Source organism: Gigantopelta aegis, chromosome 10 (assembly GCF_016097555.1).
Source record: "Gigantopelta aegis isolate Gae_Host chromosome 10, Gae_host_genome, whole genome shotgun sequence".
NCBI lineage: Eukaryota > Metazoa > Mollusca > Gastropoda > Neomphalida > Peltospiridae > Gigantopelta > Gigantopelta aegis.
Window position 1 is genome coordinate 12,063,577 of NC_054708.1, and position 27,825 is coordinate 12,091,401.

Here is a 27,825-nt window from a genome sequence, read left to right on the forward strand (position 1 = left end):
CTGAGTGAGTGCTCTGCAAGGCTAGGGTAGGTGTAAACTACTTGCACCGACCAGTGATCCATAACTGGTTCAACAAAGGCCATGGTTTGTGCTATCCTGCCTGTGGAAAACGCAAATAAAAGATCCCTTGCTGCCTGTCGTAAATGAGTAGCCTATGTGGCGACAGCAGGTTTCCTCTAAAAAAACAAAAACAGTGTCAGAATGACCATGTGTTTGACATCCAATAGCCAATGATAAGATAAAAAAAAAAAAAGTGCTCTGGTGATAAAACAATTTTTTGTTTTCAACATGTAATTACAACAGACAAAAACAAAAACAGATACATGTACCATCAAAATAGTCAACCTTCAATATATACTCCCTAAAATTTAAATAAACTTTTCACCATTTTTACAACAAAAACACCCCAACAAAAACCATATTGTCCTACCTCCTCAAAACGTTATTGCTGTAAACTTACTAATGATGAGAACACAATGACATGTAGTGTACTTTATCATTGTCTAAACTTCATGGACAGAATAAGCTTATAGATTATCACAAAATGTTAACTGCAATTAAAACAGATTGCTGTACCTAATTGTGATAATCATATTCCCTACCATGTGTTTTTTTCTGCATCTTTCTAACTGAACATTTAAAATTGCAGTCTTCGACTCCAACTAATAAAATTGTATACCATCATAAACACAACTAGTTTTACATTAAAAAAAAATTATGTTTCGGTTATTAACAGATATTGTCAACTCCCTTGCAAAAAACCCGATTCATTGGAACTCTTATCACAATGTTTGGTGAGCTACATTAATCAAATCCACTGGTTATCATTACTCAATAAATACACCAGACAAAAAAAAACCTAGCCACAAAGCAACAACACAAGTTTTCATAAGAAGCAGTAGCTGGGAATAACTATTAAATAGTCTAGCTGCAGAGATGGAAAATGTATATGAAAAAAATGGTGGTTATGACTTGTAATGTAATCTATATACTACCTATTGTAGGTTTACAAAAGTATAAAATTTAATCAACTAGAATGATGAACTAAATGTATGCTTTAAAGGGAAACTCAAACTAATTGCCAAAGAATATTGTTTTAAAGTCTTAAATTCTAATGACAAAGTATACATACAACACAAAAATATCAAGAATCTATGAAACAACAAAGCAAGAACATTCAGTACATATCAAATTATTTCTTCACATTGTAGTGAAATCTCATTACAGAACAATCAAAGAATACATACAACACAAAAATGCCATGAATCCAAGTAACAAAGTAAAAACATTCAGCATAAATCTGATCAGAGAACAATCACTTTCATACTTAAACAAAATATATCTAATCACAATATAAAAATTCTTAAATAATATGAAATCAAACAAAATCATTAATTAATTAAACATCATTTGTGATTGTGATTAACAGTCAAAGTTATATATAGAAAGAATATATGTAACTAGTTACTGTCTAAAGATATTGGCTTTATCCTGCGAAGGTTAGAATAACAAATACCATAACTCTGCCAAATATTACATCACTATTCAAGGGAGTTAACTCAGTGGTATTTTCCCCTTTTAGCCAAAATGCAATTTAATTTAGGATTTTCAAGATTTTTTAAAAGCGAAACTGAAATCTTCTGATATTTGACTACAACTTGGCAAAACACATTTTCGTCAGGTTTTAACTTTGCTTTATTATAAGATCTTGAGATAAAGAAAGAAAAGAAAGAACGAAATAGAAAAGTGCATATGGGACATGTCTGATAGCCATTACAGACATTATTATTAGTGTCTTTTATAGCATATTTGACTCTATGTATAATAATGAACTGTCTAGATCAATGAAAACCAATTTAACATTAATCTAGTCGTACAATTATCACAAAAAGTGATGAATAAGAAAAACAATGTTGGAACATACAAAATATCCCATGCAACAAAATGACAATGTTTTTTCAATACAATCTTAAAGTAGGACACGTTTTGTCAAATACAACACATAATGTTTACACCGATCAAAAACTCGCATAAAACACAGATGAACTTATTCAGTGAAATTAAAAATAATGTAACTCAGAAATCATCACAGAACTTTTAACAAGGAAAATGTTTTAAAGCATGAAAATGGTATACAGATATACATGAAAGGAGCACCACAGTACAAAATATAATCCTACTGACTAGTGCATGCCGAGAACAGTAAGCGCAAGTCAGATCACTATTTAAACCACTTTAACAATGACGTCTACATTATTAGTTCCTCTGTTAAAGCTAATATCTTTATCTCTTACAAAGTTAATAAGCAACTACGCAATGTTTTGAAAAACTAAAATATAATAAAGCACTGTTTACCAGAGTATAATGACATCTTTTTTTTTCTTTAATAAACTAAATTTATCTAAACCTGTTACTCTATAATAACAGTAATAAACTACAAACACTAGCACTCAAAAAAACAAAATCGCATTACCACATAACAAGACATGAAAATGAAATAAATAGACTTAATATGATTCATATTTACACATATATGTATGAAAACTAGCATAATAACAGATTTATACATTGTCTTAGGATTTTATTTCAAATACCACTAAATGTTTCTCATGAAATGTGATTGTATTTAATTCCAAAAGCAGCCTATCTTTAAACTATAATGTTTATAGTTCCCAGCAAAATGATTAAAATGCAAGTCTGAGATCAAATGTTTCATTGTCTCACTATCAGTCACCACAATTTTGATCAGTGAGGCATCAATTCATAAAATGGCTTCTGAATGTACATTATTAAAATATGTTTATGTTTTTCACAACCATGGATAGCACAAAAATGTGAAGCTGGACAGAAGTCAACTTTACTACCTAAAGGCAATGCCACACGCCATAAGTGCCTTGTACAAGAATAGCTACTTTTGACAGGCATCAAATTCATAAAATGGCTTCTGAATGTACATTATTAAAATATGTTTATGTTTTTCACAACCATGGATAGCACAAAAATGTAAAGCTAGACAGAAGTCAACTTTACTACCTAAAGGCAATGCCACACAATATGAGTGCCTTGTACGAGAATAGCCAATTTTGACAACACAAACATTATGATTTCATCAGCTGTGATGCAATCAGCTATTTTTGTACAATTTGTCTGGATAATTGAAGACAAAATCGTGAAAATGTGATGAAAGTTAACAATGAAGTTGCAAACCTTCAGAGCGGGCAAACATTGACAGGAACCACGAGGCTGTGTTATGGCATTGCATAAAGAAACAATCCTATTCACACACATACATTTGTTTGACATCCAATAGCAGATGTGATTCTTTGTGCTGGGGTGTCGGTTAAACATTTTATTCATTCATGCATAAAGAAAATGTTTTCAACATGTACAAAATTGCCACATTAAGCATCACAAACAGTTTATCAGGGCCCCGTTTTACACAGCGATCTTAGCACTAAGATCACCTTAAGTGCATAGCTACCTTATGTAATTAAGGTAATCTTAGCGCCAAGATCGTTTCGTAAAATGGGGCCCCTGAGCTACTACAATGTATTAAAAATCTGTATTTGTGACATCACGTCTTATATCATATTCTAAGACCCGTCGACCCGGGCCCTGCTTTTAATATCCAAATTAAATTAACAACAAATATCACTTTATGCTGTGAATGTTACACAGTAATAATAAGTGAGTTATACTTAATATTTACAGTGCATTTTGCAAAATGATGACGATTGAGCGAAATCCATTTTAAAACACACTCTTTCAATATAACAAATGCATACTAGAAAAAACAAATGAGATCACTATCTCCTAATGCTGATTAACAAAGATAAAATATATATGTAATAAAGATTCTCAAGTATCACTACATCATCAGAACAAAAATACAAAAAACAATATTAAAGCTTTTAAAACTCTAAGTACATATTGGGACATAAACTGTCAACTGGATGAAGTGGATACAGAAATTTATATGAGTCACACAAATAATTAAATATATTATATTACAAAATGACTAGAATTATTTAGACATGTAAGGCCAATTAAAAACGTTTCAAACTTGATCAGTTTGAGAAAACTGGCCACAGGAGTCCTTTTTCTTTTAAAAAAATAATTTATCTACTTTAAGGGAATATTCTTCTTTTTTTACCAGTATGAATTTAGATCAGGTCACACCAACCTATCTGCAATTTACAATGAAGAGATTAATAGTTTTGCTCAATTTGGATCTGGGAAAGTCTCAACCTATTTTACGTTCTGGTGACCCTTTGCTGAAATGGTCATTTTGCTTAACAATGGCACTGTTATGCCTGCAGTGTTTTGACTGATCAAAATATTTAGGTCTATTGACGGAAAAAATCAGTGGCCAGCAATATATCATTTTAATAAAAATACATTCACATCAAAATATTGTCAAGCAGGACAGAAACATCACATGCTGAAAATCCTAAAATTAATGCATCGGTGGGCAGACTAAAATGTGACATGAAGTTAATACGAATGGCCTCCCTTTAAAATATTACTTTCCAAACGACACAAGTCTGTGTACTTTTTGGTTAAATCCGAGTTACAGGCATCTTCAATGAGATCAACTCACTAACATGTCTGTGTACACATCAATTAACCTGTTTAGTCCCTAGTGATTTTGGTGAGATCAACTCAAAGCATATTTTTGCAGCTATCATTTACGTAACGTGTTTAGTTACCTGAATCTGGCTAAAAATGAGCATACATGTACCATTACAACTGTATCTTCCTAAGAATGTACAAGTACATTACTTTCATCAAAAAACTGCCCACAGGACTGCTAGATCATGCGAATGCTTTGACACCAGAAAAACCTGACAGAATGTTTTGTTTTAATAACATGGGACACATAGACAAAACATAGAAATACATGTGTCATATTATTAATGCGAATAACACAAACTCACATGTTTCGCATTAATATTAGGATTCCATTAATTTCAGGATCTGCAGCATGCAATTTATATTTATTGCACAACCAACTGAATTGGATCACATCTGAACCAAACAATAAAAAAAAAGAAAAAAAAGAAAAAAAAAAAGAAAGAAAGAAAAGAAACAATTTTGCCAACTTGTCTGAAGATGCATTTTCGCAGTGCTATTTGACATAATGATTTGCCATGTTTGTTTACTGGCCTGGGTCCTGTTTTATGAAACACTCTTAGAGCTAAGATTACCGTAAAGGGATCATTTATATGCACTTTCCCACAGACAGGAAAGCACATACCACAGCCTTCGACCAGTTGTGGTGCACTGGTTGGAATGAGAAAAAACCCCAACCAGTTGAATGGATCCACCAAGGTGGTTCGATTCTGCGATACAAGCACCTCAGGCGAGCACTCAGTTGAACTAAATCCCGCCCCCATAAGTGCATAAGATAGTAATGATCTTAAGGTGATCTTAACGCTAAGATCGCTTCATAAAATAGGCCCCAGATGGTGATCTCATACACACTTGCATATTGTTACAGGATTGGAATAGACACACATCTGTTATGCAGGAAACAAATTTAATGCTTTACTAAACACTGCACTGTGTGAATGCACCTTTACACAGAGCTAATCTTAAACTAATGGCTAGCATCAAGTGTTACTAAGGTAAAACTTTGTAGACCCATTCCAAATATATATATATAGATAGAGATAATTTTGATTTTTAAAAAAACAAACAAAAAAACTACAAAACAATCTCAGATTGTTGTGAGCAAAAAAGAGTTCACATTTAAAAAAATAATATTCACCAACCTTTGAATGAGATAAACTTTAAAAAAAAGAAGGGAAAAACAAAAACAAAAACAAAACAAAAAAAAAGAAGAAAAAAGGAAGAAAACAGTTGGTACTTGCATTGTGAAACAAATATTGTTTCAACTTGCCAAGATTAAGGATTTAGACCAGTACATAAACAAATATTGTTTCAACTTGCCAAGATTAAGGATTTAGACCAGAACATAAACCTTACTATTTAAGTTCTACATGAATACGAAAATAATCGTGACAATTTACTCTTCTTCCTTCTCCATGGTACACACATTAAGAAATGCCTCTTCGGACGTCAACACTGGGTCGGCTTCTACTTTGTGACCTTTGAGGTAGTCTTGGAGATTTTTCACCACATCTCTAGGGCGCTTCTTCGAGAACTGCTCTACATCTGAAACATTATAGACAACACAATGAACTGAGAGTAATATTTAACTCAACCCTCTACAAAGGTCACAAAGTTTCCTGCACAAAACACTGCATACACCATGAATCCCACTCCCACCAATATACATGTAAAACAAACCGGTCTACTAAGGTAAATCATTGATGCACACCTCAAGCAGATGTTTTACCACTCGGTTCAATCCTGGTAGTCAGATGCAGAGAATATCCATTGTGTCAGGGATGTTATGCTGTGTTCGGCTCGGCTCGGAAATGGATGCATTTCCGAGTTCTCAACCTGTTAGTACAACTTGTTTGATTTTGGGGGCACTTTCAAGGAAGTAGGTCCTGCCTGGTTCTATCACAATAGTCAATGCCAATGAGAGAACTCTGCAAGAGGTCTGGGAGCATGCCCCCTGGAAACTTTTGAGATAAAGATGCCCAGAGACGTGTTTTCAGAGCAGTTTAGTATGGTATATTGTGGATGATGAACTGCCTTAAAAAGAAAAGTCACAAAAAAGCAGGCCATTAATTTGGCAAATAAGAGAGCATATAGCCATCTGGCCTGGACTGATGTAGATTTATGAGGGGCGGGGTGGGGGCTTGGAGCTCGTTATTAACAGTTACGACAGGAGGTTATCAGTTACTTCACCTCTGAGGACGGTCCCAGAATCAGAGATGATTTTGCCCTGCTTCCATATTCGAAACAGGTGAAGGAAAAGTCCGGAATAGAAATCATTCACAACATCCATCACTTTGCCTTGTCTGTTGCAGTCTCTGAAATTAAAATATATATGGCAGAATTAACAATCTGAAAGCTTTTTTTTGGGTCTCTTGCATGCATGTAACTACACACATTTAAAATATTTAAAGCCATGCATTAATGAAAACAAGCATTCTGCGAGTACTGCTATAAAAGCATTACATGTCCCCTACGGGGCCAAAACGGTTTGAATAGCCCAAGTTCAAGGGCCATAACTCTGTGAAAGTCAAACTTGATATGTAACAGTACATGATACACCAAATATCAACTCAGTATTTCGAGGCATTGTGGAAAAAAAAAAATGTCCTGGAAAACATATTTTCGTATCTCCCAAGTTCAAGGACCGTAACTGTCAAAATGAGTAAATCAACACAAAAGTCAAACTTGATCTGTAACAATACAAGATAAAGTTATACATAAACATTTTCAGCTCAATATCTTGAGGCATTTAGAAAAAAAAAGACGGACGGATGGATGGATGGAGACGAAACCTAGTCTCCTTCAGTTGGAGTAATACGGGAATAATAAACCTACTTGGCGCAAGAGTTCGTATTACATACCTGTTTAACAAATCTTCTCGCAGTGCCTGAATGGTAAACCTGGTCATATTCAATCCCATAATACAAAATGGAAAATTCTGAAATACAAAGCAATACTCGACTATTATACAGTAATGTTTCAAAATGGTTTCTGAATTTTACATAGCATACCTTACTGGATGTACTTTGTTTGACACCCAATAGCCTATATGTGTATTTTTGTGCTGGGGTGTCGTTAAACATGCCGTCATTCATTACTGCATGTACTAAGTAACCCAGGCTGTTAAAACATTTCCAAAAACGAGGGACAGATCCTCAAGCTTCTAAATCAAATTACCAATAATTCTATACTACCACACAATTAATTTAAACACAGGTGTTAATAACATTTTTCTTTAAATATATAAAAAATGTAACATGCAAAAGCACTGAACATGTTTAAATTTAGCAATTTTATCCAATTTGTGATTGTTATTCATCAATAAATTCACAAAAATGACAAACAATTCTTACATAACACCAAAATTACTTTGGTACAATAAATCGAGGTTACACTATATTTTAAAAGTATTAATACTTGAACTGGATCGAGTGACAGTTTGTAGATATCGCGGGCCAGCTTCGACTTGGCTGGATCTCGCACCAGGTGAAGCAGCTGCAGAAGGCCCAGCATTCCAATCCCTCTTACATCCGTGGCCGGGTCCGTGCCTGAAAATGGCAGCAGTAGGGGATCAATTTAAACTGCTTCGGAAACTTTTACCACAATATTTTAACTCAAAAATAATTTCAAAGTATCAAAAATGCAGTAAATAATAATGATGTGAAAACCCCCCAAACATGCTAATTTATTTTGATGTAGATCAACCAGTTGTGTGATGAACTGATATACTGACATTTGTTTTGGTATGCAAAAAATGAAACATTATACAGTACCTTACATACCATAAATAAAAAACTAAAAAAAAAGAAAAAAAAGAAAAAATCATACAGTTTCTAGTTCAATCAACCAGTAGAAAGGTGCCAGAAAGATGTGCTAGAAAAACAATGTAGCACACATTCCTAGAAAAAAAATCATACAGTAATGATAAGTGTCATTAATTTTGTCACAAGGTTGACTTAAAAATATAAAATCTGCAAACAAATCTGGGTATGGCGCCATACCCATTTTACCCTCTGCCAGAAACCCTGTCAGCCGAGAGGAATGATGTCACGGTACAAAAATAAAAAGCTGTGAATTTCATAATACCCAGTACTAAACTTATAAGCTGGTTGAACTAGAAAATATCTCTGACACTAGTCCTTATGTAGATGGCTTTTCTAACACGAGTCTCAAGAAAATTAATCTTTGGGGCAAGCTTTAACTTTCTTGAGACTGGTGTCGAAAAAATCATCTATAAATGGACTTGTGCCAGAAACTATTAATACAAGTCTCTTAAAGATTGGTCTAGTTCATATGTTACTTGATTGTTTATCCTTCATTATCTTTCAAACTGTCATAAAAACAAATTTGCAACTCAACATGAAATGTAAAGATGACACAATTTGACACTGACGAACTACAATTCTGCTGAATAAATTGGGCTCAATTACCTTGGAAGCCTATTTCCTCCCAATGGTTTCCATATCTCTGACATTCGAAGTAGGATCCCGTTAAAGACCTATAGATTGTCTGAAGCATGCGAATGTGGCAGTGATCGTTGTTGTCAAGTGGGGCTAAAACAAGACAAGATGTGGAAGGTTCGGTTTACTATACACCAGTTTGTGTTACACTGTCCGTGATTGTGACAGCTATACTTCCCAACACAAGTCTAACAGCTACACATAATGTTAAATACTTGCAGTAGAATCTCAATGAGTTGAACACAGATGGGGTACCATAAAGATACAGAACTTAACATACGTTGGTTTAGCTTCCTATTTATTGCACAAGTTTATTTTGAGCAAGAATATATACCACGAGACCGCATAATAAATAGGAAGCGAAAACAACGTATGTTAAGTTCTGTATTTATTACATACCTTCTTTTATGTTTTACAAAAAACAGTTTTTAATTTAATGTCATAATAACACTTTGCTAAATCTATGATCAAAACTCCTTTCATTGATTTGCTTAACATTCAGAATCATGCTCTGCGGCAGCCTTGTGTAATGTTTCAAACACGATGTGACATAATTTGTAAATCATATATGACATCAGTAAATAAAAGGCGCTAACTACAGTAAAAATAAAAAGGGAATTCCCCATTTAAAAGTTCCGGTCTAGATCGCACATATGTGCGATACAAAATAAATTTATCACACGGTTTCAAACTGTCTTTATCACTACAGTAAGACTAACAGATATGTAATAAATTGTTCGACCCATCGGCTAGTTCAAACCAGGTAGTCAGCCACCTTCAGGAGTCTGTGTCTGTGACCCTTTGTAATTTGAAATTATTGATTAACGATTAGCCAAAGTATTTTTATTTGTTTATAATTTTATATGAAAAACTATACCAAAATGTTATCTGCCTTACGTAATTTTTTTTTTTTTAACTTTTTTTAAAAATAATTAGTGCTAGTAAACTCAAGCAAAATGATTGTTAGAAGGGGTTTTGATTTGACTGAATTCACTAAACTATGAACACACATAACTGAGGCTAAATTGTTGCCATCCCTTGTCCAACAATTACACCAAGTATATTTACGTCTCTGTTATTACCACTTGCATCATCATGTATCATAAACGACTTTGCTGTATCAATATAAAGCAATCATTCTCATCTGATTTCAGTCTGTCGTATAATGTCAAAAGGCAATGGTGTGGCCGAGTGATTGGTATTGGTAAATGGTCAGTTGTCAAGCCTGTGAAGTTGCTAAAACAACTTGACAGGTCTTAAGGACTAAACTGACACTACACATAATGATTACCAATTTGTTCAAGCTGCAGTTCATTGCACCTACACATATATGTAAGACCTACATGACAAGCGACACAGACTTCACATTTCATGTATTAACAATATATTGACCAATATACCAAATTCCCTCGGATAGTACCGATATACTTGTGTGAGAGAGGCTAGTAATCCAAGAGTTGTCTGACCCTTCAATGCAGAATAAAATAATTATGTAATAAAAAATTCAGGACTCTACAGTATTGTACTTTACTTACAGCTTCTATGACTAACAAACGTTTTGGAAATAAAGTGAATATGTCTATTTCATTGATAATCTGTACATCAGCTGATACACAAATAATGCAGCACAATTTCACCCAAACCTTGTAATTTATAGCACAGATTTATACATAAACATATTCAGTTACATCAACTCCCAAATCATCCAAACATAGTACCACACACAGACAAACATTTTACTAATTACTAATTACAAATTACGAGGACTTTAAATTCAGCAGAAATTATAACACAATCAGACTGGAACATATGTAAATTGTTAATCCTTGGGAATTCTCTTTACAAACAGATAACATTATAGCCTTACATGCAGCAATGCAGAACACCAGCTCTCTCTCATGGAGAAGATCTCGATGAAGTTTAGGAGGCCCAAAGATGAAATTTGTGAGTGCAGCAAAACCGCTTCTGGTAATGTGAGTTTTCACACTACCCTAGAAGTAAAAGAAAGAAGAAGAAAAATACTGTTAATAAGAAAGAAAGAAATAAAAAAATACTGTAGTTACTTCACAGACCATGAGAGTTTTATGACATCGTAGCACTAAGATGGCCCTGGAAATTTGTAGCCAGGTCCCTAATTATTTTTATAATCCAAAGAGCAGGCTTCTTTCAATAATAAACTGTTTGTTAATTGTTAACCTTTATAAATAACACAATACCTAATCTAGGCAGTAATGAATTACCCCTGGGCAAGCTATTTTTAGATCAAATAATTCCAGTTTTCAAGAGAAGATATCAGATTTAATTCGGTGTTTACTAATGTACTATCAGCCTGCATACAACTAAATATATATTAACAGAATAAACAAGCATTTGGACAGTACTGCTAAAGCAATACATGTTCTCTACTGGGCCCAACAAATTTTCAGATCGCCTAAGTTCAAGGGCCATAACAGCGTTCGAAATAAGCACTTGTCCGTTTGTCCTGACAAGTGAAAATCTATTCAACAAGCAAAATGTATCTTGATGGTTGTCCTGTGGACAAGTGAAAATGTTTGATGCAGTTTCATTTTAAGCAATCAAAAACTATTTATTTGGACAAGTCAAAATATTGGCGGACAAGTAAATTTGTAGATGTATTTGTCCTTTGGAATAGTACAAAAGTCTGCATACCTGCATACCTGTCAAAAATGGGCCAATTTTCACGACAGTCAAACTTGATCTGCAACTCTATATTATATGATAAAGTTATACAAAAAACATTCAGGTTGAGACATTATGACAAAAAGAAGAGTGTAAATCTATATGTGGGAAAAACCCCCAGACGGAGATGAAACCTATATAGTCCCCTCAGACTGGACTGCTAGTGGACTAATAATATCCCCTCCCCCTCCTAAAAGATATGTTTCAAGTTGATAACAATAAGATGGGTACTGACTTTGACTTCTGAGTAGTCTAGACCTTCTAGATGATGTATGGCATAATTATAGTTGAGTAATGGAGCAACTTCTTCTTGGTGCTTTGTCGTTGCTGGCAAATGAAAGAAAAACATTATTTCACTTTATTAACATCTATAAAGAAAGTAAAAACAATGCAGCACATCATTTATTACTGGCTCCAGCTTGAGCATTAAATTAATCTAACTTTGTTATCTCGATGCTGAAGAGATTGAGCCCAACAAGGTAAAGATATAATTTTGTGGTTTAAGATCAACATAATAGATGGTGGTCAGGGTTTGCTCTGGGTGAGCAAAATGTTTCGCCAAATTGTCTATTAAACTTCAAAAATTGCAGAAATCGCTAGTTACTTTCTAAACAATGTCAATTTTTACATGAAATTATTTCACCAAATTAAAATAAAATTCGCCAACTACTTTCAAAATTTGCAATTGGCGAATTTGGCGAGTAACAAGGCTAGCCCTGGTAAAAATGATGTCAATGGTTCATGCCACCCATACAGCCAATGGCTAATTTTTATTCAAAGTGGCTACAATATTTAGTATTTGGCTAATAAAATACTGTTTAAATTGGTCACATTTTAGTAATTTTTAAGGAAATATCTGAAAATTGGTGAAAACAAAATTCTTTCCAGAGTGAGCCCTGTATTTTCATTGAACAGTTTATGAATCTTGAGATGTCTTGTGCACTCTAGATTACAGAGGAAGACAAAGAAGAAATCGTTTCATTTCATGACACACTCAACACATTTTAATAATGATTATATAGTGTTGAACATGTGGTTAAGGACCACATGAATAATGAGAGGAAACCAGCTGTCACCATGCCATGAGCTACTTTTTTTTAATTAGCAGCAAGGGATCTTTTATTTGCAGCATCCCACAGAGGGGACAGTACATACAATGGCTTGATATTACATCAGTTGTAGAGCACTGGCTGGAACGAGAAATAGCCCAATAGGCCCACTGAAGGGGATCAATCACAGACTATGTGCCACCCCTAGTTTAGAGGCTGAGATAACAAAGTGTGACTGCATGTGTGCATAATATTGTGTTCATGTATTGTTAAATTTCTTTTTCGTCAGTAGGGAGGGAATCTTTGGTATGCTTTTCAAACAAACACTAATTGAACAGGAAAAACCAATCTGTCTAATCACAGGTGCCTACAAAAAGCAACCCCAGTTACATAACTACCAGGGCTCGACAGTAAGGATTGTCCGCCTGTCCAGGACAGGTAGAATTTACTGGGGACATGTGAATACCCCATGTCACATGTCTGACTGGACAGGTGCTTCAAAATCTGATGATATCGCTAACTTTTTAGCATTTATTCAGCGTGAACACGATCTTGCTGATTCTGTCCCAATGTCGGAAGTTGATATTTCGGTAACTTCCAATACGCATGCATTAAAATGCCATAACGCAACAGATCAATCGCGATACTTCTTATGGCAAGTCATGGCTTTATGTAGCACGCTGTCATTGGTCAATTGCTGTCGTCTGCTGGACTGGAAAAGGGCCAGGGGTGGCGTATATATTTATGTAAGTATTTTCTCACAAAACAACCCTTCTTAATCAATAAAAAACCATGCAGTGATTTCAGTAGAATTCGTAAGTAATTGGCAGAGTAGCAAATGTAAACGGCAAAAGACCTACATACATCATATACTTCCATCTGTATAAATAATTGAATCGGCAAGATTGAAAGTATAGCCGGCAAAATAATTTAATTGTGGTAACAGACTGACAATTTCACACCATAAATTATAAGTTGTCAATGCCGGCACCTATTGAAAACAATAACATGTGACATCCAGTGAAAAACCCCATCAATTATCTGCCAAATAATTTAATTTTTATCACTTTCTAATGAAGCATAAACTTGTGTTTTGCATGATAATTAATATAACCACATCATGAAAACATGTTTAGAAGTCTATGGTGTGAACTTGTTTAAATTGTGATATGGATGTGGCTACAATTGATGTTTGGTCATTTAAAACTCGAGTGCTAATGTTCATCTTATTGAACATAATATTCATCAGTTGATTGTTGTCATTTGATTGTCGGTTTTTTTTTGTTTTGTTTTTTTAACTGCGATTTGTGACTCACTGACTACATTGAAGATTTTATTGTTAAGTGCACAATCTTATTTTGTGATGCAATAAAGATTCTTCTAGTCGACTCCTGGATACTGATTTCTAACTCATGTCATGTGATGAATGCGGAAAACAAAAAAACTAAACAAAATATACAAGGACATGTGGTATATCTGATGGGACAGGTAGTTTTATTTTTTGCATGTCCTACAGGACTGGTGCCTTAAAAAGTTAATGTAGAGCCCTGACTACATACATGTATATATATGTATACACACTATATATATAACTGGAGTTGCTGTTTGGTAGTACCTATGGGTCTGATCAAGAATATGAATCCTGTCACCATCCATATTGCAGGCAGACTAAGATTCTAATATTGTTCCGTTACACCAAATCAATTCCCACTGTCAACAATGTTAACATTTTCTAATAATTCTGGTGTCAGCAGTGTGTACATATAAACCCAGCCAGATCTTACACACCACACTGCCATACACACAAAATGTGGGTCTACCTACACGAAAGTGGGGTGGCACGAGATGTTCAGATGATTAACAGAATGGTTAAATTAACAACTCAGTCACCGTATTCGACAAATGTTTCAAAACGTCACTAGCCCTGGCTAGTGCCCATAGATGTACTATAGTAACACAGTTGACAATTACCACATGCCTAGACCAAAATTTCATTAGCTAGACTTGTGGATTTGTCGAACCCTGAAGCTTTTTTTTTTTTTTTTTTTTAATGTTTTGTTTTTTATATATATAGAATATTAAAGTTGTCTTCCTATTAATAAAAACAGTTTATTAAAATGGTAAAGAAAACCCCCCACAAAAAAAAATAAAAAAAAATAAGGGGACTAATGGTTCTGTGTTATTTCATTTCAAATTATTTTTGTGCTTATATCCAATTAAGGTTCAAGCATGCTGTCCTGGGCACACACCTCAGCTATCTGGGCTGTCTGTCCAGTACAGTGGGTTAGCTGTTAGTGGTTAGTGAGGGAGAAGAGGGTGTAGTGGTCTTACACCTACCCATTGAGTTGTTAAAACTCGCTCTGGATAGGAGCCGGTACCGGGCTGCGAACCCTGTACCTACCAGCCTTATATCCGATGGCTTAACCACAGCACCACCGAGGCCGGTGTCAAATGCAGCCCCAGCACACAGATCATTTCTCGGTAATTACTCTCAATACACCGTGTCAAGACCGTTACCTGAGATGGAGATATAAAAAGGCAATACTGAAGAGAACAGCTCAGAAATCAATATATCTGGTTAGGAGCTCCATTATTACACAGTGTTCACTTAACTGAAATCCAATAGTTATTACTGCTAATGAATCAATTTTTGTGGGCTAACACAGCATGAGAGCTGTCAATTATATGACAAAGGTCTGGTCAAATGCCAAGATCAGTTGGTGGTCCCCAGTGTCAATGTAATACTTCCATTGACACAAACCAATTAGGATACCGTGCGGCTAAATGTAGATCATGGTAGTAAATGAGTGCTGTAAGTCATGATATATTTGTAGAAAAGACCCCACATCAATGTTAAAAAAACACAGTAGAGATGTTTCTTTAAATTCTTTAGTTCAGTCATTGTACTGCATTGTTACAATTGATTAATACTCATAGAGTATTCAATTAATACATATATGTATTGCATTATTTTTGTCTATTAGTAATTGTTAACCTAATATATAGTAATACCCTCATGCTATCATAAGTGTATGAGTCAAGGATCAACCACCCAACCCCACCCTGCCTGGTGCTGGAGCAAATCTTTGTATTCGGGTAAAATGAGCTGGCCTGAAACCTATTCACTATCATTCAGGCATTTTTCATTTAATTTTGGCGAAAATTAGACTACCCCAACACCCTCTTTACAAATGGGAGCCTGAACATGTATGCAATAAACAGATAGTGCTAACATCTTTCAGTTCCTGTTCTACATAAAATAGAAAGACATGCACATCATTGATCTAAAGAAATAAATATAATCCACATGTCAGAATAATATTATTTACATAAAATACTCACTTGGTTTGCCTTTGTCATCAGCAAAACCTGAAAGCAAATATGAGCACTGCAATATTAACATAATCATCAAGTTGAATACAACATTTCAATTTAAAGTAAAAGAAAAAAAAGAGAGTCAACTATCCTGCATTTTAAACTTTAAAAGTGATGAAGCTTTACATCCCAAAATTGCAAATATAATTCGTAGAAACAAATAATTGGTAACCTTGGTGAAAACCACATGCTTCAAACCAAGTTCTGATTACCTAAGATTGTGAAATATTGTCTCACACTCTCTCCCCCCATCTCCCCCGATATATTTTTTCCAACCACATCTATAAATTATTCGTATATACGAGTCAGGACTCCAGCCAAACAGATTAGGGCCTTCACAAGTCCAAAATATTGGACTAGAGTACTTGAAGGTCAAACTCAACCCGGACCAGAGTACCCGACACTTACGGTACACTAGATGATAATGAGATTAAGGAATAATGTAAAATAGCATTCTGCATCTTAATTCCAGTACTGAACATGGATGCCAAATCATGCCACTGCACACATTCTTATAGCCCTGTAATGTAACCGGCAGCAAGCATATGGCAAAATGATGTAAAAATATAAGTAAACGAGAATGCTCTTTCTGTGCTTGAACCTTAATTGGATATAGGCACATTAATGTGTTATCCTATTCTATCATATTCCTTGCCTGGGTACTCTTGCTAGACTCGGCCTGTGCCCAAGTAATCATGGAGACCCTACATCAGATAGTGTGTACATGTCATAATAAATTAAATAATGGCTGTTGTAATGTGTGTATCACTGTTGACATACTGACCTGCTTCTACTGTTCGAACAGTATCCCATTCAGCCTGGGCAGCGTCCACAGACTTTGTTTTGTCATCTTCAACAGGGTCAGTGCCAGTCTTAGACACAGCTGGGGTGTCTGCTTTATCAGTCTTGCCCACATCCTGTAAATTACACACAAACCAATTTAACATAAATACGAGGACCTTATGAAAAATTATCACATGGGATAGGTGAGGCAAAAGATTTTCATTTTGAACACTCAAAACAGTTGGTGATTTACAGTGGAAATTGCACACCTTTCTTTAAATAAATAAACTGACAGTTGTTTTTAGTTTTATTAATTGCTGAAACTTTCTCAGAGAACATTAAATTATGCTTCTTAAACTATGTACAGCAGGAGTATATTTTCTAAAGCACACCAAGCCTGTGATGACTTTTGAATGGAGTTCCAGTTGGATATACTGTTATAGTAAATTGATACAAGTAATATGTACAGTGAACTTAATACTTTTCACAATACAGGAAGGCCTTCTAGATTATGGTAGCCCCACTCCCATGGCTAGTAATATTCAATGTTCGGCTAGTAAATAACTACTATTGCCATGCCCGATGGCTAGTGAATGCTGCAGTTAAGTCTATTTTGTAAATATACTCAACAATGAAAGTTTAGCAAATATCTTTTATGACGTCTATTTTTGCCATGGTTGAATAAACGTAAAAGAAAACCAGGTAGTCCTGTTGTGTTTAGGCAAAGGTTGATGAGTTTATATTGTTCGTAAATGGTAAACATTTCAGATGTGAATACTAATTAATAAAAATAGGTTAATTTATAAATATTATGCCATTTCTTTTAACATTAGCTAAACTTTCATTGTTGAGTATATGTATATCCTGCCCCTCCACCCCACCACTTCCACCAAGTGTTGGTCTTTCAAAGCTCTATCTCCCTCTTTAGGTGACATATCTGATTATTACTATTAATAAAGTAATAGTAAAATTATATTAACTTAAAGTAAAGTAGGGCTAGTGAATTTTTAATCGTGGCTAGTAAAAAAATTTAATTACTCATCCCATGGCTAGTGGATTTTATAAAAATTCTAGAAGCCCTCACAGAGATGTGATTCCCATTTTAAAAATTTAAGACGTTGAAATGTTCCTTAATAGATCTAGTGTCTAACAAATGTTTAAGTGTCACTAGCCCCCACAGAAGCTTTGGCTCGTGCTCTATATATTATAGCAATACAGCTGATAATTTCCACTAGCTCAGACCAAACATTCACTAGCAGGGACCGAGGGATAGAGGATTTGTCAAACCATAAAATCTCAACAAAAATTTATACCATACTAACAGAAAAGCATTTCAGATCATTTATATAATTTATTTATTTATATTATAAAGATGCCTCCACCCCACACCAATAAAGAACTTGATAAAAATATCATTTCATTTAATATGCAGAAGCTTCACTGATTTACCTTAATGTCTCCACTTTCGACACCAACAGAAATGGCAGGTGCAGATGACGGTGGTAGCTGTGATGTTGTGGAAGACTCGGTATTCGCGATGGAAGGTTCGGACTTACTAACTACATCCACTTCTTGGTCACCTGTTGACGATTCACTTGCTGAGACAAGAGTCACACTAATTGCAGGAACAGAAATCATGGTTGTTGGGGCAGGAGGAGTCTTTTCTTGAGGAGAAGAAATCTGGGGTACTTCGAACTCGAATTCTGCTTCCGAGTCTTGTTTCTGAATGTTCTCGTCCTCGTCCGACACAGAGGAAAAGTCTGACTTGTTGTCCGAGAGATCCTCCAATGATGGCTCTTTAAACACCACACGACTTTGTCGTGGAGAAACTGTGTCCACCAAGGGAGCCTAAGAGTAGAATAATAATAAAAAATATATAATAATAATAATAATTTATTGTTATCAGGTTAAATCTGATAAATTTATTTGTCGTGAAGAAACTCTTTCCTCCAAGGGAGCCTGTGTATAGAAGAAGAAAAAAGAAGAAAACAAAAGAAGAAAAAGTCATAAATATTAATTTATTGTTACCAGTTATAGCTGATAAATTTAAGAACATAGAAGGTACTAAATTAAAGTACAGTGAAACTCCTCTAAACCAGACCCCCATGAAACCAAGTTAAAAGTCTGGTTTTAAAAGGTATCTGGTTTAGACAGGTTATATTTTGTGCTGATTTTTAAACATGAATTTGGGGAATGTATTTAAGGATTGTCTGTTATTTCTTCTACGTTCATCAAGGTATGAAAAACCCCCAAATCATCTGCAAACTGTGTGAATCAGCGAAACTGTTTTCACATATGATTGCGGATGATTTTTTTTTCTTCATACCCAGATGAATGTAAAAGAAATAACAGAAAATACTTATAATTAAATTTGAAACATACTTACTAATAATATTAAAAGTTCATATTTGATTTAAAAAATGTTTTTTTAGATTAAAACAATAACGCTCAGTAAGACAAATTACCAATATAAAATGATGTCATCAGGTATGACGTTCCCTGACAACGTAATTTTTACAGTCATCGAGAAATGAACAAACTCCCGTTGCTAAGGCTGGACCAATGGGATGATGTTATATTGTAATTTATCTTATAACTTACCCATGATATCTATGTCATAAACCAATGTGATAATTTTAGTGTATTAGCCTGGTTAATAATGGTATGCAAATTTGCACGTCTCTAGGTAATGTGTTGCTGTGGATGGGTCATTTGCTTACAAGCCAACAAGACCTATGTACCTGAGCGTAACGTTTTCAAAGATTTAGTTAAAATGCGTGACGTCAAACTAATTTGTGCTAATTGTGATGACATCATATTACCAATGGCAGCGACTTTAGCACTGTGGTTTACTAAACATTTAATTAAAATGTTATTTTAGAAGTGTTATAGGATAAATAGAATTCGCTACTCATGTTTTTTAATGTGTAAAATATCAACATTGTCTAGTTAATCGGTATTTGTTGAGGCAGAACCTTGACAAATACCGATTAACATAGACTCGGTTGATATTTTCCATATTAAAAAATACTGTGATGAATCCTCTATGAATGTAATGGCAATTTAATTACAGTCGAGCACTGCTGTGTCGATCTTGCTTGACGAGTCGATATATCGCTTGTGTTGATATGACTGGCCGGTCCCGGCCAAAACGTGTATTGACTATCAGGTTTTTATCTTGGTCGAGTCGATACATTTGAGTCGATATTATATTTGTGTCAATATATTTTTTAGTCCCAACGTAGACTTTTATGTTGAAAAATGTCTCTATGTGTCGATAATAATATTATGTGTTAAAATAAATAAAATATTTAAAAAGATAAATATGAATCAATGCCGTACCGGTATTGTGAGCATGTAACCAACCATGATTTGTATATAGTTACTGTAACAGTTCACGTGTAAGAAAAACAAATAAAATTATCTAAACCATTGAACAAGGAACTAAAATGGTCATATCAAGATTAAAGAAACCGCTAGCAGATGACGATTGTTACAGAATGCAAATAGTCATGTGACTTACAGCTTTGAGAAATTGTGGACTGGTAAAAGTAGGATTAATTTGTCTTGATTGGTTAACTAGTTGTTAATTGACAAATAAGGCAGCGATCTCTGTGTTTATTCAGTGACACCACTGTTTCCACTACACTGACTTTCTTATGGCAATTGAGTCAAAAGATTCAATCATCTATTCCATCATCTATTACCCAACAGTGAGAATTCAAAGGAATATACATGCGACGATGACAGTCGAGCATTTACCACCTATGCATTGTCAAACAGGTGTTAACTTCCCGTGGCCCTGTTGTATCTTAAGTTGATACACAATCTAATTAAAATTAGCTCCACTATTACATGTGGATCTAACAGCAGCCAGTTGGAGCTCATGTCCACCAATCAAAACCTTACTTGCAGAATCATGCCAGTGATTTGAAAATAATTTGAAAATATTCCGAATGATTCTGAGGGTATACGATATGTTTCATATGAATTACGAATGCCTTATTTAGACCAGTAGAACTAATTTTAATCAGATACTGCGTAGTCTCCAATGTCCAGGTAACATTTCGTCTGTAAATAATAATTTAAATATTGACCAATCACACTTCGCCTTTTATAACATTATTTGGGAGCATACAAATTCTAAAGATATCGGGCGAATCTATTTTAGTGGCCGCAGTACAGCGAACCATACCGATACGTACGGGATGGGTTATCAGTCTTAAATTTTACATTAAAAATTATTTATTTATTTATAAAACCCCCCCCCAACAAAATCAGTCTTCAGTTTTACATTACAAATTATTTATTTGATAAAATAAAACATTTTAAGGCATTCGTAATTCACACGAAACATGTCGTATACCCTCAGGATAATTCGGAATGTTTTCAAATTATTTTTAAATCACTGGCATGATTCTGCAAGTAAGGTTTTGATTGGTTGACAAGAGCTCCAACTGGCTCCTGTTAGATCCACATGTAATAGTGGAGCTAATTTTAATTAGATTGGTTGATACAAGGATTGTCACGGAAAATGATGAGACGTTGAAGTGTAAACGGTTTAGCTCTGCAGCTCTGATGCCATGAACCAATGCGGGACAAATATTTTTCCTAGACTTTATGAATTAGGTGTAGGATTTTTTCTTTTTTTTCTACAAAACATTGCGTGGAACTATTTTATTATTATAACTTTCTTATAAATTCATGTTTGTTCAAAACAAAATTTAGATTGTTCTAACGTCCACAGTAATTTTAATTTATACACATTTAAAAAAATTATTAACTGTTCAGAATGTACACAGCTGTACAATTGATTAATTAATTTATTAAAAATGTACGATTTGATAAAAAACCCAAAAACATTTATATTATTTTTTTATATACGACTTGTTTTGTTTGTATATTTTTGGGAACGTATTTCACTTAACATTTGAGTCGATATTCGGTTAAATCAATATTTTTTGTGGTCCCCACAATATAGACACAACTGTGCTCGACTTTATTTCATTATGAATTCCACCAAAAACTGACTTTTGTTTGAAGATACAGCTGCTTTGGCAATCTGGGTGTTTGGAATTTGAATTAGGCTACAGATTTTCTGACTAAATCCACCAAACTGGAGGAATTTTGGGGGTTCAACTAATACCCTGAATAAAACCCCAATGAACATGTGTAACATGTAAGTCTACTTGTACCCTGTATTTATATCTGGGCTTATAAATTTTATAATACTGCCAGTTTAGGCAATACATATGCAGGCCTCACCCTGTCTATTAACAAATTCTAATTTCTATAAGATGTGGCTACAACATTTAGGCTAATAATATGTGGTTTAAATTCGCCACATTTTAATAAAAATTTTTTTTAGCAAATACAGTGTACCCTACCATATATTAAAAAAAAAAAAAATTGTTTCCAGTATATCCCACTTTACCTGATCAAAACCTTCAAAACTGTCTTTGTATTTGTCTCCAACTGGATTATCCGGATTGTTTTTCCAGTTCAGCTCGTCCACGTAGATGGCCAGTCCGGCGGCGATGCTCTCCTCCACGAGTCCGTCGATGACCATCCTCACCTCCTCCGGCTCGTCCTCGTAACTCAGCATCGATTCGTCGACGTCAGTGGCCAGGCCGGCCCCATTCTGCGTGCAGTTGTCCCCGTCCTCACCTGTCTCAAACTCACCATCTCGTCTCATCTCACTCGCAGTGCTGTGATTGTCTGGGCATCGTTGAGCCACTTCCACCAGGTTGTTCGTCTGATTGTTGATGTCGTCGGTGGTGCCGGTGGTCGGGTGGTTCAAGTTAATGTTGATGTCTAGAACCTGTTGGTCGTTGTTTGCGTTGTCGGTAAAGTCAATCTGTAGCTGGTCCAACTCCACGGGTCCTGTTGATCCAGCAGATGTGGTTGTCATGTTGGAATCCATCATTAATGCATCATACACTGTAGAAGTAATATTACTGTCTTTTAAAAAAAGTATTCTGAAAAATAAATAATAGTCATTAAATACACTATTGTTCATACATGTATACATGTTAGTGATTTCCCTAGAAATTTGGCAAGGCATGGTAGACCAAACACTTTTGGGTGCGAGTGCGAATAATTTTAACATGCTCATATACCACTAGAGTTTCAAGCATGTCCGTCCCGGGGCCTGTCTCTGGATAACCAGTGACTTGCTCCGGGACAGAACAAAATTAAGGGGACAATTTAGAAATTTACATCCAAAAATTAAATAGTGGGCCTTTAAAATTTTGATGCGCATCTCTAATTAATAAAGAAAATTCTACTCATTAAATTTGGTCGCTAGATTAGATTGGGCAGTCAAAATGAAATTAGATAGATAACATGCCTGATTTGGGATGGGGTGTGTGTGTGTGTGTGTGTGTGTGTGTGTGTGTGTGTGTGTGGTGTGTGTGTGTGTGTGTGTGTGTGTGTGTGTGTGAAAATGGACAGAATTTTGAAAACAGCAATTAGTAAAAGAAATTAGTAGGATTAAAATTAGAACGAAAAAAAGTTACAAGCCAAAAATAAAAAGAATTGACTGCTCGGTCGAATATTTATATAATTTGGAGCATTTTGGAAGGACAGTCCAAAAATAAATAAGAGAAAGAAGAGAGGATCGGACTATTTAATAATATTTTTTAAAAAAAGAAGTAATTTCGACATGAATTTTTGAATGAAGGTCTAAAAGTTTTTAAAGTCCCATCTATACGTCCACGTGAGTGGCCTCGTTAAGGCCATTAGGTTGTTACGTTGGCGAGGCTGGAGTGTCCCAGAGGTTCGGCAGCAGATGTTGGCGTCGTAACAGGGTACTGACTACCATACCGTAGTCGGGGCCGCAGACCGATCGGATCATCTTATGTAGATTCCGGTTGTCCAACTTGTTCGAAAGTATGGCCTGTCTATAGGTCTGCTCCCTCCGGTGCGTCACGACTACGGTGTGGTGAGTACCGAACATCTTGCTGTAAAGTTCGTACTCGCTGCCGTCCTCCAGGGGTCTCCAGTCCGCGTTGAGGTAACTGCCACGGAGCTTGGTCGGGTCTGTCATGTCCCCCTACATGTACTGATGAAGGGGGGGGGGGCGTGCGCGCGCGCGTGCGACTACCGGCACTGGTCTCTCAGTCTTGGCTGGCTGGTCGGTGATGTTGCCTTCCTCTTGCCAACGGTGGCTGATCGGGCCTGTGGCGTGGCGACTGGCTGTACCGGCGATACCGGCCAGTTCTGCCTGGGCCACGTGACGGTCGGCGATGGAGGGTCGTCTTGGGGTGTCTCACACACCGCGGTGTTGAGTTGGTCCCTCTCGGTGGTCGACGGTTCCCGCAGGGCTGGTCTCGTCAACTCAGGCTGGGCTGGGGGCAGCGTCGCAGAAGGGATCGCCGCTGGCGGTTGGTCCCCTCTGTGCCGTTCCTGGCGCACTTTTCCTCTTCCTCCATCTCCTCTTCTTCATTGGTACGATCGTGTCACCGTACACCAAAGTCACGGAAGCCCGTGACCCAGTGTACGAGACGAGATACTCCAAAAGTTTTTCGTAACTGCATAAGAGTCCCCCCAGGTGGGGGGCAACTCGAGAGTACAAGGCGACACGTCTGTTCTCATCATGAATCAGTTCGGAAGTCACACACTTTTGGGGCATTTTCACCATTTTCGGGGCACTTGTTTTTCATTAAAAATACACAAAAATTAATTGAAATAAATATTAATGTAATTTATGTACTTGCTTTAATAAATGAATGGCAAAAGATATAAAAGGCATATTTTATTAATTAATAATACCTTTTTGGGTGTTTTATAAAGGCAATTTTAGAATTAATTAGTGAAAAAGGCTTGTTTAATCTCAGGGCAGCATGGTGCTGATTACGGCAAGATGGTGCTAGACTATAATTGAGGCATGGTGCTGCACCATGCTGAAACAAGCTAGGGAAAACACTACATGTAGTAATCAATGCTTTATCTTTTGAACATATACATGAAGAAAAAAAAGCGGTCTACTGTACAGTTTTATAATTTATAAAATGTTCACAAACTTTCTGTGGAATTAAATGTACATAATATGTAGTTTTTTCTTTAATTAAAAATAAAAACAAGATTTTGTGGGCATCAAACAAACAATATAAATATAATATACTGCATATTTTAAAACCAAATTGACTGATCTAAAATATAATAAAAATTGGAAAAACAAACAGAAAATAATACTTACCTTTTCATATATATATATATATATATATATATATATGATTATTTTATATATAAATTTTATAAATAAGTGAAAATATGTCAGTAAAAGTTATAAAAATTAATCCCCCCCCCCCCCCCCCCAAAAAGAAAAACCAAAGAGGTTTTTTTTCAATGACACCACTAGAGCAAACTGATTAATTAATCATCTATTGAGTGGAATTTTCATGCTGGGTAAGTAATTATGTTAACTGCATATGCCCGATGAAAAGTGACTAATGTAACACCTAAAATGTTTTGTAATTTTGTTACTGAGCATTTATATAGCTCTAAGGAGAACTAACCCTAACCCTAAATGCTGGAATGATCGGAACTCTTGCCAATGTGTTAACACACCAAAATGGAAAACAATGTGTTGAAAAGTTTGATAAAAACTTAAACAGTTGTTCCCCTTTTAATATCGACTAAGATCGGTAATTTCCGCCACTGAACGTTCAACTGAATTCGTACAAGTAATTGGTTTGATGATCTTCAAACTTGGAAATAGTGTCCAATATGCGTTACAGCTTATATAAAAATACAGTATACATGCCTTGTGTGTGCAATCAAAATGTTTAATCCTTGCAAACATGGTATATAAGGTAAGATAGTTTAAAATTGTCATATTCAAATTAAATTAGACGTTAACGCAGTTCTGGAATCTGCTTTACAAATGAACGGGAGCGTAAAGCAAGTGCTACTAACAAGTTCATAATTTCCGAGTTCACTTGAACAAAGCATAAATATTATGAACTGTATACTTATAAAAGTTGCAAGATAATTTAGTTTAGATATAATACACCTTGTAGCAGAACATACTTAATGTTTTTTAGTACTTTGCTATCAACAGGGTAAAAACATCCCAGAGAAGTGTTTTGGGGCAGAGTGTGTTAAATAATATACTCACAATAATGACACATGGGTCAAAATCCCTAAAACATTTTGAACCAATACCAGCCATAAAAGAATGGCTCACAAGTGGAAAGGGATCTCACCACATCCACGGCCATACAACAAGTGGTCACTAAGACATGTATACATGTACACAACAATTATATTTAGATGAACAAGTGGACACTACCAAACAAATAACAAAGTTTAAATCAACAAATGGACACTATTTAAAAAATAGTTTAAATCAACAAGTAGAGAAGACAGTGGATAGTACTGGACAGACATATATATACATTTAGTACTTCCTGGGTAAGTGTTGTAACCAACTGGCGAAATTATTTATTTGTGCAATTAAACCAATTATTTTCAAGATTATTACATTATTAAGCACTGTATTAAATTAAATTAAACAGGAGTAACACAATTGGTTACCTTAAGAAGTATGGGCAAGTGGACAAATATATGGGGCAAGTGAATATCTGATAAGCACTTGCCCTGTGGCAAGTAATTTTTGTGAAAATTTTTGAACCCCTGTATTGGATGTCAAACATTTGGCAATTCTCACTTGTAGTCATCAGAGAAGGGATGCAGATGATTCGTCCTCTAGAAGTTTCATTACAGACGATTCATCCACTAAAAATTTGTCCACTGTTCAACTCGTGACGATTCGTCCACAACCAAAAATTGTTCTTGGACAATTCGTCCACTATAAAAAAAATTGTATTAGTGATTTACTGTATATTTCTTGTGATTTTATGGATGTCACAGATGATAGAACTTGGCTGGAACTTGGTAGTGGAATGTAGATAATATTGCTGTTTATTGGTTGGTTACTTCGAACGAAGTCACGTTATGATATTTTTGACATAAATGACGAAATTTTCATCCGGTGCGCATTGACTATTATCTTCCGACGCAAACTTCCAAGTAGAAACAACGAAAATCATGTACGAGCGTGTGGACAAATACGCGTCTGTGGACGAAATGTGTACGGTAATAACTTGGGATCTTTTATAGATGGGTATAATATCCGCCCGGTCCCCTCCATTATTATTTTTAGTTAGGGTTGAGGGTTAGGGTTAGGGTTAAGGTTAGGGTTAGGGTTAGGGTTAGGGTTGGGATTATGGCTGGGGTTAGGGCTAGGGTTGGGGTTAGGGTTGGAGTTAAGGTTAGGGTTAGGGTTAGGGGAAGGGGACCGGGCGGATATTTTTCCCCCAAAAAAACTTAACAATAAACAATTTTACAAAATTAATTTTAAAAAAAAAAAAAATCATACACCAAAATACTTAGGAATTAAAATTTCATTAAAGACTGATTTGTCTGAAAACTGCCCAAAACCAAACATTATTGTCACTGAAAAAAACAAAAACAAATTTGTTTTTTTTTAAATCAGATGTTGTGCATATTTACATGTGGACGAACTTCAATTCACCCTAAATGTAGTTGATAACATGCTCACTAAATTGTGCACACCATAACATACCAATAAAGTACTCTCCCGTATATGCTGTCAAAATTATCACTAGATAATTATTTTCAACTCGCAGCCATTTCCAAACATATCAATTCCGCAGAAAATAATAAAACGGTTCCTCCGAATGATTAATACAAAATAAAAACAAAACATTCTACAGCATCTGTATAAAAGCCCGAATAAGATCCTTATAATGGAAAGAAACTGTATGCACATTTAAAAAAAGAAAAAGAAAAAAAAATGA

The 27,825-nt window shown here is 35.2% G+C and overlaps 1 protein-coding gene across 1 annotated transcript; it reads right to left on the reverse strand.

Annotated features, from left to right (window-relative positions):
• Window positions 1-205: 205 nt before the first annotated feature.
• Window positions 206-27,664, reverse strand: LOC121384662. The gene is made up of 12 exons (XM_041515147.1): window positions 27,591-27,664; window positions 22,434-22,977; window positions 18,449-18,847; window positions 17,001-17,133; window positions 16,184-16,210; window positions 12,028-12,119; window positions 10,960-11,083; window positions 9,063-9,185; window positions 8,050-8,180; window positions 7,494-7,570; window positions 6,823-6,947; window positions 206-6,177 (listed from the first exon to the last, which is right to left on the reverse strand). The coding sequence occupies exons 2-12, from the start codon at window positions 22,923-22,925 to the stop codon at window positions 6,029-6,031; spliced, it is 1,872 nt and encodes a 623-aa protein (XP_041371081.1). The 5' UTR covers window positions 22,926-22,977; window positions 27,591-27,664; the 3' UTR covers window positions 206-6,028.
• Window positions 27,665-27,825: the final 161 nt, after the last annotated feature.